Source organism: Humulus lupulus, chromosome 1 (assembly GCF_963169125.1).
Source record: "Humulus lupulus chromosome 1, drHumLupu1.1, whole genome shotgun sequence".
Lineage (NCBI taxonomy): Eukaryota > Viridiplantae > Streptophyta > Magnoliopsida > Rosales > Cannabaceae > Humulus > Humulus lupulus.
In genome coordinates this window covers 165,123,623-165,134,888 of record NC_084793.1, presented here as the reverse complement: position 1 = coordinate 165,134,888, position 11,266 = coordinate 165,123,623, and the positions used below count along the sequence as shown (strand labels likewise).

Genomic DNA, 11,266 nt, shown 5'->3' with positions numbered 1-11,266 from the left:
AATCATATCCGAGATTATCTCCCATAATTCCTGAGTGTCCAATTATTTAGGAAAGAATATCTGTAACAAATTTATGTAATCCTCCTTGAGCCTATAAATAGAGAAGAAATAGCTCAAGGGAGGGACTTTTTACCTTTTGCTAATTATGAGTTTGTGCTTTACAAGAGAATTATAGCTATTATCTTTCGATTGTATTGTCTATCCCTCTAAGGCTTGTGAAACTCGAAGAACCCTAGTTCTTTGATCACTCCTTTGAGAATCAATATCAATAATAGCTTAAGTGGACGTAGGTCATTACCAATTCGTGGGGCCGAACCACTATAATTTGTTGTATCGTTTACTGTTCTTTGCATTAGATCTATTTCAATACCTTCTATCACATCAAGCATTTGACTCCGTGTCAGTTGACCAAAACAAGGGTCAACAAAGTCATTTGAATAAAAATGTGATCCTAAGGTCAACCATCAGATTAGGGTTAAAAGATTTTGAACATAAACAATTAATTTTCATTAAAATGAATGTTTAAGACATGGGATCCCAAAATTAGGGTACAAGTGTTAGTTACAATTCTCAACAATTTTAATACAAACAACAACCATTCTAATGGCAAAATACAAGTTTTAGGCCTTTGTCCCTGTACTTTCCCTCGGTCGTGGTGGTCGAGCAGCTGACTATGTACACTTCGCCCCTAGAGCTCTCAAACTCATGGTTGGTCCAACTTCCATTTGCCTTTACCTGCACCATGTAGTACCCGTGAGCCAAGGCCCAGCTAGAAAATCATAAACAACAAACACATGTAACAATAAGAATATTCAATCAAGCTTATCTCATTCAAACATAAAACATAGTACAAATATTCAACTAATCAATGATAAACACTTAATCTCAAGTTCTCAAATAATCAGGGTTGGCACACTTAGGCCGAGCCCCCTGTTGATTTAGTTGGCCCCAGCTCGCTTAGGTCGGGCTGCGCTCAATACGCTTACCATCAGCCCCGGTTCCCTTAGGCTGGTCCTTCGTGTATATCACATCAATCTTATAAGCACATAGTACAAGAAATCAATAATTGAGAATCTCAGTCCCGTTCACAACCACATAGGGGTGCACTTTTCTTACCTTGAATTCCGAGCGGAGGATACAAAACGGTCCCGAGCACGATCTTCAATCCTAAGCCTTGGCGATAAACCTAGTCAAAGTGGCCAATGGGTAATCATCAATTTCTAATCTAAATAAATACTTAGGAGGCAAAAACTAGCCTCTGGGACCTTGATTTCTACTAAGTCGGGTAGTAGAAATCATCCCGAGCGCTTAGGTTCGAACCCCCAAGCCTTACTAACCTAAGGCAAAAACCCCTAGGCGGGTCGTGACCTGACCTTAAGGGTCGCGGTGCGCCCCCAAGTCAGAGGCTCAATCCTCAAGCTTCAGGGGGAGGCGGGCCACGACTTGCCCCCTAGGGTCGCGACACGCCCTCAAAACAGAGAGCACACCCAGGCGTTCTGGGCATGTGGGCTGCGACGCCCATGAGCTGGGTCGCGGAGCGCCCCCTTGTGCCCAGAATTTATGGGTTTCCCCAGCAACTTTCCCAGCCAAAACCACATAATCCAACTTTAATAAACACTCTAACCCAAAACCAAGCTTAGCTACGAACTTAGGACTTTTAATCACATATTTTAAACACAAAACCTTAACAATCCTACTGAAATCACTATCCTAAATCAGTAGAAATTCATCACCCAATACTCAACTTAATTTCACCCTAATGATCTAAATTCTCTAACATAATCAAAGACATGAAATCACCTCAATTGGCTGCTAAACTTCTCAGCTTCAATCTTCCAATCCCTGAGTCTAAGTTCCCAAGCTTTCCCCACTGAACTTCTTAGCCTTAACCTTCAGTTCAACAAGAACTCTTCAAGCATGAGAGAGAGGTAGAGAGAATCATATAGAAGGGGAGGGAGAGAGAGAGAGAGTTTAAGGCTTCTTTGTGTCTAGCGGATTCTGTCTTCTTCTAGTACCTTAGCTGATCACATCCCCAACAACAAAATGACCAAAATGTCATCCCCTAAACTTCTTAGCCATTTAATCACTCTAAGGGTAAAATAGTCTTTTCTCTCTAGTTCCCGCTAACTCCTCAAATGTTCATAATATCTATCAATTAATTTCGTCATCCAATTAATTACCACAAACTTATTCAATATCTAATAAATCCCAAAATATTATCTAAATTCCCAAAAATACCCTTAGGCTCCCCTCGAGCCGGGTATTAAACTCCACTGTGACTATTTTGCTAATCCGTTCACTATGACTGTCTCGAGCCATATGATGTAAATATATCCACATAATAATGTGGTCTCAACAATTTATCACATATAATCACATTTATGCCTTCAACAAGCCAAAATTACAAATATGCTCTTATAAGCTATAAAGGGCCCACTTGCATATCTAATACTCGTAAACATGCTTACCACATATTCATATAATCATATTAATCATGCATGCCACATAGTCACGCATTTAACTATTTAATCACATATATGAACCAATTATGCCCTTCTGACATGCTAACCAATGCGCTAAACCCTATTAGCAATTTTGGGTCGTTACAAAATATTTAGTCTAGTATTAAATATTATTATAATAATGATATTTTATAACATTTAAATATATAATTAATGATCTTTTATAGTATTTGAATTTAATAATAATATAATTAATAAATATCTAATGATGTTTTATAATATTTAAATTTATATTAATATAATTAATAATTTTTTATTTTTATTTGATTTTAAAAGTAATTCCATTAAATATTTAAAATATTACGTTAAAATTAAAAAAAAAGTTACAATGAAGAATTTCTTTTTTTTTTAGGTAGAATAGATGTATACTAAAAGAATAAAGAGCAACCACACTTGCTAAAAAACGACACGTGTAAGTGAAGCCAAATACGCGTGACCCACATGCACTTCCCCCCACAATTCTACAAAAACCGTGTAACTCGCGCTTCGAGTTTAGGTTCTGTTTGTTTCGTAAGTTTTTTTTTTTTTTTTTTAAATTGTATCGTTCTTCAGCTAAGGTCAACTCAACTGAACTCAAGTGCTGAACAAATAATCTTCCATTAATTATGCCACCCTTTTTATTAATCAAAACAAAATAATTATAATAAAAATAAAAATACAAGGAGGAATTACTTGAAAACTAGAAGTAGTAACAGGATGAGTTGTTGCAATATGATTCTCTTTCATTAATAAGAACCAACCAAAATTTTAGCAGTTACATTACAGATAAGAATAGGATTCTTTCCTTAACTTTCAAACCATAATTATTAATCATTATTTTTTTTTATTTCTAAACAAATTCATTATTTTTTTAATTTTAATTTTAAGCATTATTTTATTTTATTCTTTCTCTAATGTTAGTGCTTTATGGTCTCCCCTTTAATTATTGCTTCTATAATACGGGACCGTTTTGGAAGTCGTCTCCTCCTTATTATTGCACGATTTATTATGTACATTTATCTCCCACTATCTCCCCACTTTATTTTTATAAAGTATATAAATTAAAACGCAAAATATAGAAAAACTATTAATATGTTCTTCTTCTTTTTTTTTTCCTGCCCCTTGAGCCGTCCTCACTGTATTTCACTCGTTGCTTTAAAATTCAGACTTTTGGTTTTGCTGTGAAAAATAAAGAGAAAAAGAAAAGCTCCTTCTTTTGAAGCTTTTGTTTATCTTTGGAACTACCCCCTCATGCTTTGCTTTTTTATTTTTTGAAAAGAGAATAATGAAGCCTCCAGTTGTTGTCTCTGTATGTCTTCTCTCCGTATAAACTCTTTTCGTTTTCTGTATATGTATAGGTGTGTACATATACTTTCAAGATGGTTGTTTTGAATTCTTAAAGAGTGTTCGAGCTATTGGGTTGTTTTCAAAATTGGCTTTACGTGTTTTTTGGTGACGGAAGTAGTTTCTCTTCTTCTTCTTCTTCTATTTTTTTTTGTTTGAATTGTATATTTTTGGCTGGTGAAAGAAAAGTAGATGAAAACAGAATCAATGTCTGGGTGTCTTATTTGCTTGGTTTCTGCTCCTAGAGATTTATCTGAAAGCAGTTTATGTTGGTTATCATTTAAAAAGTTTAGAATCATGTACTTATGTGTATTTTGGGTTATTGAATTGAATCACTTAATCTTCACACTCTGTTTGGTTACTGAGAAAGTTGGGAACCAATCCCACTTTATTTATTATTATTTTTTTGCTTATTTATTTATTTAGTTTGAATAATATAGATATATATATATATATATATATAAATATATGCTAGTTTTGCTTGGATGGTCTTATTTGGTCATCATATCGGTGACCAAGAATGATTTTAGGTTGGGAAGAGGGGTAGTTATGGACTTAAAACTTGTTTTTGACGGCTCTTACGAACTGGGAAGGACTTGTGAGTATTATTCTATTGGCTATTAACCTTTCGACGACGCCAATATCTAAATATTTTGTATATTAGAATATATTCTTTTTTTTTTTTTTTTAGTTTTGACACTAAATTTTCTCAGTAACCAAACAGGGGTCAGGTAGGATGAAAACGATATAGCTGCTTCACTCTCTGCATATTTGATTTTCTCAATTTTATATATTTGTTTCGCTTCTTTAATTAGACCATTTGACTAATTCAAGGTTACTGAGAATCTGTAGTAATTAGACCTCTATTTCATCAGAAGGCTGAGAAGTGTGATTAAGTATTTGAGTTCTTTATGGCAATACTGGATATATTTGACATGTGAGTATATCATATGTTGACTTTTGGTTCTATTTGCGACAAATATGATGACGAAGTTTGTGGATTTTGTATAAAGAGTTGATCATCTTTTGTCATAATGAATTTTGAATATGATTTCTTATGGTACTCATTGTAGAGATATCTGAGTCACAAATATTAAGATCCTTTGTCTCTGTGCTGTATTTTTTATTATTATTTTGTTTTGTTGGTGGGACTAGGGAGCTTTTGTGTAGCATAGCTTTTCATTAAAGGTTCTAAATTGTAGTTTGCATTAGCTTTTATACTACAAACTCTTTAAATTTACTTGAAATTAGTAGCGGTTGGAGTATATTTCAAAGGAAACCACTATAAATTTTTTCTTATTACTTTTGCTTGTTACATTATCTCTTGTACTTGCCAGAAGTGTTTTACTGCGGTTTCCAATAATCAATAGAATGCCTTGTAGTAATTATGGCTCAAATGGAGAAAGGAGTCAGTTTCCAGTTTGCCACAATTAACAAGTTTGTAGCAAGTGTGCATTATGGAATAGTTTATCATCAAAAGATGGACTATGTTATTGCTGACTTGCATATTGATGGATAGAAATGATTTGGGTGTATATTATTACTTTTGAAATGATCATTAGAATATAGTTTCTTTAAACCAACTATAAATTGTGACCAGTTTTGCTCTTTGTTTTGTCAGGGTACTGTACTCACGGAACCAAATTGTAGGTCACGCTTGTGCAGTCTTGTCATTTTGGCTTGTTTGCTTTGCGGTGCCTACTTTATTGGCAGTGCTTTCATTGAAAATCAATACAGAGAAGTATGCATAATTTCTTCAATATCACAAGAATATGGTGTTTCATGGTGACATAATTTCTTAAATTGTGCTAATATAATGCTGTAACCTGCAGAAGCATACATGTTAGATTAGCTTTTGTGAATAAGGAAAAAAAATATCCATAATGTCTTGCTGATATGTGAATGTGGGTTTGAGGCATTTTTATGATATCTAACAATAAAAAGTTCATTTACTGGTCATAGGAAATTCTGTATTTCATACTGTTTCCAGTTCAAATTGCTAAAACTAATAAAATTCGCGGCCCTTAATTGTGTTTCTTATCTCACTTAGTTTTAAATTGGGCTGCTCCTCGTGTTCTTTTCTTTTTTGGTCACATAGGCTATGGGTTTTTCTTCGGTTTGGATGGTTGTTGTTTCTTTACTGCTTTGAAATTATAATAATCTTACTGGTCATAACAATGCAATTTTTTAATGCAGAGATTGGCACGATGGAAATTTAGTTATGGATTGCATAATACTAGACCAGATTGTCGGGTTTGTTTCCATTGGATTGAATTTTTTGTGATACTCTTGAATGGTTTCATAATTTTATGTTTTTGATGTATCTTCTCCTCTCAGGATCACTGTTTTCCTTTGGAAACTGTTGCACTACCGAAAGGAATTATTGCCAAAACTTCGAACTTGCAAATGCAACCTTTGTGGGGCTCTACTATGAACAGTGTATGCGCAACTAGCTATATTCTCTGCAAATTTTGAAGTTAGGGATTGTGGGACACCGGCTGCCTAAATCTTTCTTTTAGAAAAGAAAAGAGAAACAGCAACAAAAGATAAAATCTATATGATTGATAAAACTAATGGTGGCAATAATAAGTAATTTCCTAAAGATATGGCAGGTTCAGGTCTTATTGTTCATGATCTGTATTTATTTATACCTACTGCCTAATTCAAAGCGTTATTGTTTCAGAAAGGCTCAAAGCTTCCATTGAGCTTGCTGGCCATTGCTGTTGGAATTAATCAGAAAGAAGTAGTGAACAAAATTGTTAAAAAGGTTCTGCTCACTTTTTTTATGTCTTTCTGTATTCAAAACATCTCTTCATGATTCTGATTAGTACATGCTCTAAATTGCAGTTTCCATCCAGTGATTTTGTGGTGATGCTCTTTCACTATGATGGTTTCGTGGATGAGTGGACGGATTTAGCATGGAGTGATCAAGCGATACATGTGTCTGCAGTGAATCAGACAAAATGGTAATGTTAATTCTTTTAAACTATAAATTTCTGAAACTGAGGTTAGTCAAGGGAATTTTCCACTGTATTGAATAAAACTAGTTCAGTGGTTTCGTATTTTTTCTAATATTGTGATCTTGTAGGTGGTTTGCCAAACGTTTCTTGCATCCAGATATAGTTGCCGAGTATAGATATATATTTCTCTGGGATGAGGATCTTGGGGTAGAGAATTTTAACCCAAAACGGTAAGCATGACCAGTATTAGCTGTTTGGCAATAAACTTTATCTGGTTCCTGTAAATGTTGACATTAGAATCATTAGAATTTGCTACCTTGACATATACTACTGCACTTGTATATAGACATGGGCGTGCACATTTACAAATGTACATATAGTGTGGGATCTTTGAAAATGCTTACAAGTATAACCAATAAATTGTGTCCTCCCTGGGTAAACCAACTTTAGTTGATGTTTTTTTTTTCACCAAATGAATTTTAAAAATGTCTTCTATAAAAGCTCATCCAACTTGTTGCGTAGACACTTAGGAGACACTTGATATTAAAAGGATACCGCAGTCTGAGGTATTTCCACCTGACACACAAATGAGCCCAAGCACTGCATGCAATCCTTATTTCTCTTGATGATACCTGTTGCTTGTATCTTGCTTATTTTCTCCCACAGGGAGCTTCCTAGGTAATCATAATTTTCACATTTGTATGAAAGATCTTGTTAATGGAAGGAAATTATGTATTAAGCTTGTTGTTTTAAATATGTTAATTTTAACATTAACATGAAGTCATGGGAAGTACAGATGAAGAGGCTATCGAATCTGTATCAGTTTTCAATTTTTGAACACATGGCTTTTTTCTTTCATCGATGGTTAAGTCTGTCTAATATTATATTAGAAGTTGAATCTATTGCAGATATATATCTATTGTTCAAAATGAAGGACTCGAAATATCACAGCCAGCACTTGATACTGTTAAGTCAGCAGTGTATCATCCAATTACTGCCCGACAGAGGGGATCAAAAGTGCACAGGTTGGTATAATATTTTTTGAGATATACGAAATTCTGTAGAGTAGAATTGCATAACTTCCATGACTACAATACTTGATGTTTGCACAGAAATTCAAGAAAAGAGAAAAAGGGGTACAACTTTGGTACTTCACAAGTGGCATATTCAGTTGAATGAGTGAGAATACATTATATCATAAAAGAATTCTCTTAAAAACTATGCAATATTCAAATGTAAAATGTAAATGGATTTTTCCCAGACGAATTTTGTTTATTTTTATGATTTTTGGTTACTCTATCAGATATTTTCGTTCTGCTCTACAAGTTATCCAAACTTTTCCTGTCTAGTTATGTACTTTAGGGCCCCATCTAATCTCCAATTCTCTTCATGTCTACATTTATTTCGTTCACCTGTGAAATTTACATTAGCTTCTCAAATGCGAACAGAGCAAAACCTATAACGTATAGTGTTCCATATAAATTCACACTTGATCATGTTAGGCTTGGCCAGGGAACCCAATTTTTAATAGTTTGCTTCTTTTGAAGTCTGAGGTAGAAATTTCACTTTCTAATAGATGAGGAAGTAACATGTTGGAACTATGAGATCAAATCTGAAAATTAAGATCACACCTAAGTTTATACAAATTTGGATAGTATATGTGGTTCCAAACACTTAAAATTAAGATCATACCTAAGTTTATACAATTTTTTTTTTTAATTGGCACTCATCTCTCTGTAGTTGCTTGAGCTTGTAAGTGAAGTGAGCCAGTGGTTCAATGTAAAACATTTGTGATCTTATGGATAACAGAGTGGCTTCGGGTCACTCACAAGGCACATGATTTACTTCTTGCATGTTATAATGTATCCATTTTGCCCAATATTTTTAACAGAAGGTATTATAAATTTAAAGGCAGTGGAAGGTGTGATGACAGCAGTTCTTCTCCTCCATGTGTTGGGTAACTAATCAGTCTTCTTTAGCTTCTGATATGATATTTAATTACATTGGTATTGTGTTTGATTGTAATATGACCAAGAAATTTCATTTTACAAAATTGTAAACAGTTGGGTCGAAATGATGGCACCTGTTTTTTCTCAGGCGGCTTGGCGGTGTGTATGGCATATGATACAGGTATGGAACTTCTGGAGACTCAAGTACAAACCAAAGTCAAACAGTCTTTCTTGGCAATTTGTGAATAAAATGCATAAAGTTTCAACAGACCAAATGCATTCGAGTGTACACTAGGATTCGTAATATCTGATCTAATTGTTTGCGGAACATATCTCCCATGCGTTTGTTAATTTAGATAGACATTATTACTGAATGCATTGGGCTTAAAAGCATTAATCTTGATTGGTGTTTCTTACTGGTCACCAACTAACCCAATTGCCTACAATAAGTGAGGGAATTTATCATATTAGGGTCAAGTGACGCCATTTTGGATTTTTTTGGTTATCTGGTCAGCGTAAATTTAAATTAAGGAGCCTGAATACATTCTGTAGCTTCCTGAATGGATTAATCCACAGGCTTTTACTATAGGTCTTTAATTTAACACTGTCACCTCTGCATTGCTTTCAATATGGTGATTATTCTCTACTTGTTTATTATCCCTGCAGAATGACTTGATCCATGCATGGGGCCTAGATATCCAACTCGGCTATTGTTCACAGGTAAATTTCTGTTCTACAAAATTTCATTCATGGACTCACTGAACCGTACTCAATGATGATTGGACTTCCTTTCAGGGTGATCGATTGAAAAAAGTTGGTGTGGTTGATGCTGAATATGTGGTTCATCTGGCCCTTCCAACCCTTGGTGTATCAAATACCCATAAGGCAAGTGCTGCTATCATAAAAGAACTCCTTAATATTTTGTGCTTGAGAGTTTATTTGATTTGCATCTATAGTGGAGGAAATATAACTTCTTTTCAAGCCAAGTAATTCTCTTCTATAAATGTATTCAAATGCGAACAATGTTAAAATTCGTTAGCTGGCACCTTGTACCGAAAACATGGTCGGTACTCTTTGCAAGTGTTGCTTCAATAGCCTCTTCTCCTTGTGATGTATCAAGCATGAAAAGAAAATAATGGTAAGGCATTGTTTCTCCCATCTCACTCTTATCTTTATTTTTTAATTGCAGGCTAAATCTGGCTTGAAAAAGGTCGATAACAGAGGCAAGGTATATATATATTTGTAAATATTCCAAATATTATGGATATTATAATTATTGCAACGCCCAATACTGTCCAATCTTTTACCCAGACACTTTTTCTTGTTCTGTTCTCAGGTCAGGATGCAATCTTCTGTTGAAATGAAGATCTTCAAGGACAGATGGGACAATGCGGTTAAGGAGGATAGTTGTTGGGTCGATCCATATCAGTTGTCAGCAAACCAAAGTAGTCATTAATTTTATGTAAAGACTTCCATCCACTGAGAACTCTAGGTTGGTAGTTATATAAAAGTGAAACACAGAAATCTGCACAGATAGAAATACACACAATTCTTCTGACAAAAGCGAACCTCAAACAGCTGTGACAAACACTTTCAAGGCTTCCAAGAAACATTGCAATGAATACTGACTGAACCACTGTATTACAGAGTGCGGATATATTATTCGACATCCACCGAGAGGAGCAATTGGGTTTTCATGTTAACTTCTCAGCATTCTTTGTAAAGTACACAAAATTTACATTATAGATCATAGGTGAAGCCTGCAAGGTGAGAATGAGAAATAGAAGATCTACCATTATTGTGATTGTACAGTTTCTGTGTTTATTGAACCTTGTATTTGTTCAAATCAAAGCTTGTTGTTTAAACTATTTTCACCATTTTTTTGTTGCTTATGATAGAGTTTCTGCAGAAATAGAAGATCTATTATATTTATTTATTCATTTACTTTTATATACAAATTAGGATCCTACACTAATTAGAATTACTAGAATTAAGCTAATTACACAACTACAATCTGTATTACAGCTATATATAATTTGTAACCCTCTCCCACAAGCTGGAGCATAGAGATTAATTGTACCCAGCTTGTTAGAGAGATATTCAACCTGAACCTTGTTTATAGCTTTCATGAATATGTCCCTGATATGTGAGGAGAAAGATTTATATTTTCTCTTGATTTTTTATTGTAAAGATATTTATATATATATATAAAATTGGGAATCTATCTTAGGAAACTATACAATTGAGAAACTGGAATTAATACTAATTACAGAGGTAATATAAAGCTAATACTTCCCCTCAAGTTGGAGCATAGATATTAATCATGTACAATTTTTACATAGATAATCAACTGGAATCCCAACACGGGTTTCGAGTACTGTGACAATTGTCTTGCCAACATTTTGCTGCCGTTTGGTTTATTTAATTCTGACCTTCATATCTCTTCTTGCTTTAATTGTGCGAATCAGATTTGTCCCTAAGTTTACGTATAGATAGGAGAGCAAAATATGTG

At 34.3% G+C, this 11,266-nt stretch overlaps 1 protein-coding gene across 1 annotated transcript; it reads left to right on the top strand.

Moving 5' to 3' along the window:
- The first annotated feature begins 3,590 nt into the window (after positions 1 to 3,590).
- Positions 3,591 to 10,622, top strand: LOC133800062 (uncharacterized). Its single transcript, XM_062238043.1, has 14 exons — positions 3,591 to 3,810; positions 5,467 to 5,586; positions 6,042 to 6,098; positions 6,183 to 6,284; positions 6,529 to 6,612; positions 6,693 to 6,811; positions 6,934 to 7,035; positions 7,714 to 7,830; positions 8,697 to 8,762; positions 8,869 to 8,935; positions 9,421 to 9,474; positions 9,550 to 9,639; positions 9,944 to 9,982; positions 10,091 to 10,622. The coding sequence occupies exons 1-14, from the start codon at positions 3,787 to 3,789 to the stop codon at positions 10,208 to 10,210; spliced, it is 1,161 nt and encodes a 386-aa protein (XP_062094027.1). The 5' UTR covers positions 3,591 to 3,786; the 3' UTR covers positions 10,211 to 10,622.
- The last annotated feature ends 644 nt before the right edge of the window (positions 10,623 to 11,266 follow it).

Coding starts and splice junctions, on each gene's coding strand:
- LOC133800062 (XM_062238043.1), top strand. CDS start 3,787: ATGAAGCCTCCAGTTGTTGTCTCT. Junction 6,285..6,528: donor GGGGCTCTACTATGAACAGT/GTATGCGCAACT, acceptor TTATTGTTTCAG/AAAGGCTCAAAGCTTCCATT. Junction 9,983..10,090: donor AGGTCGATAACAGAGGCAAG/GTATATATATAT, acceptor TTCTGTTCTCAG/GTCAGGATGCAATCTTCTGT.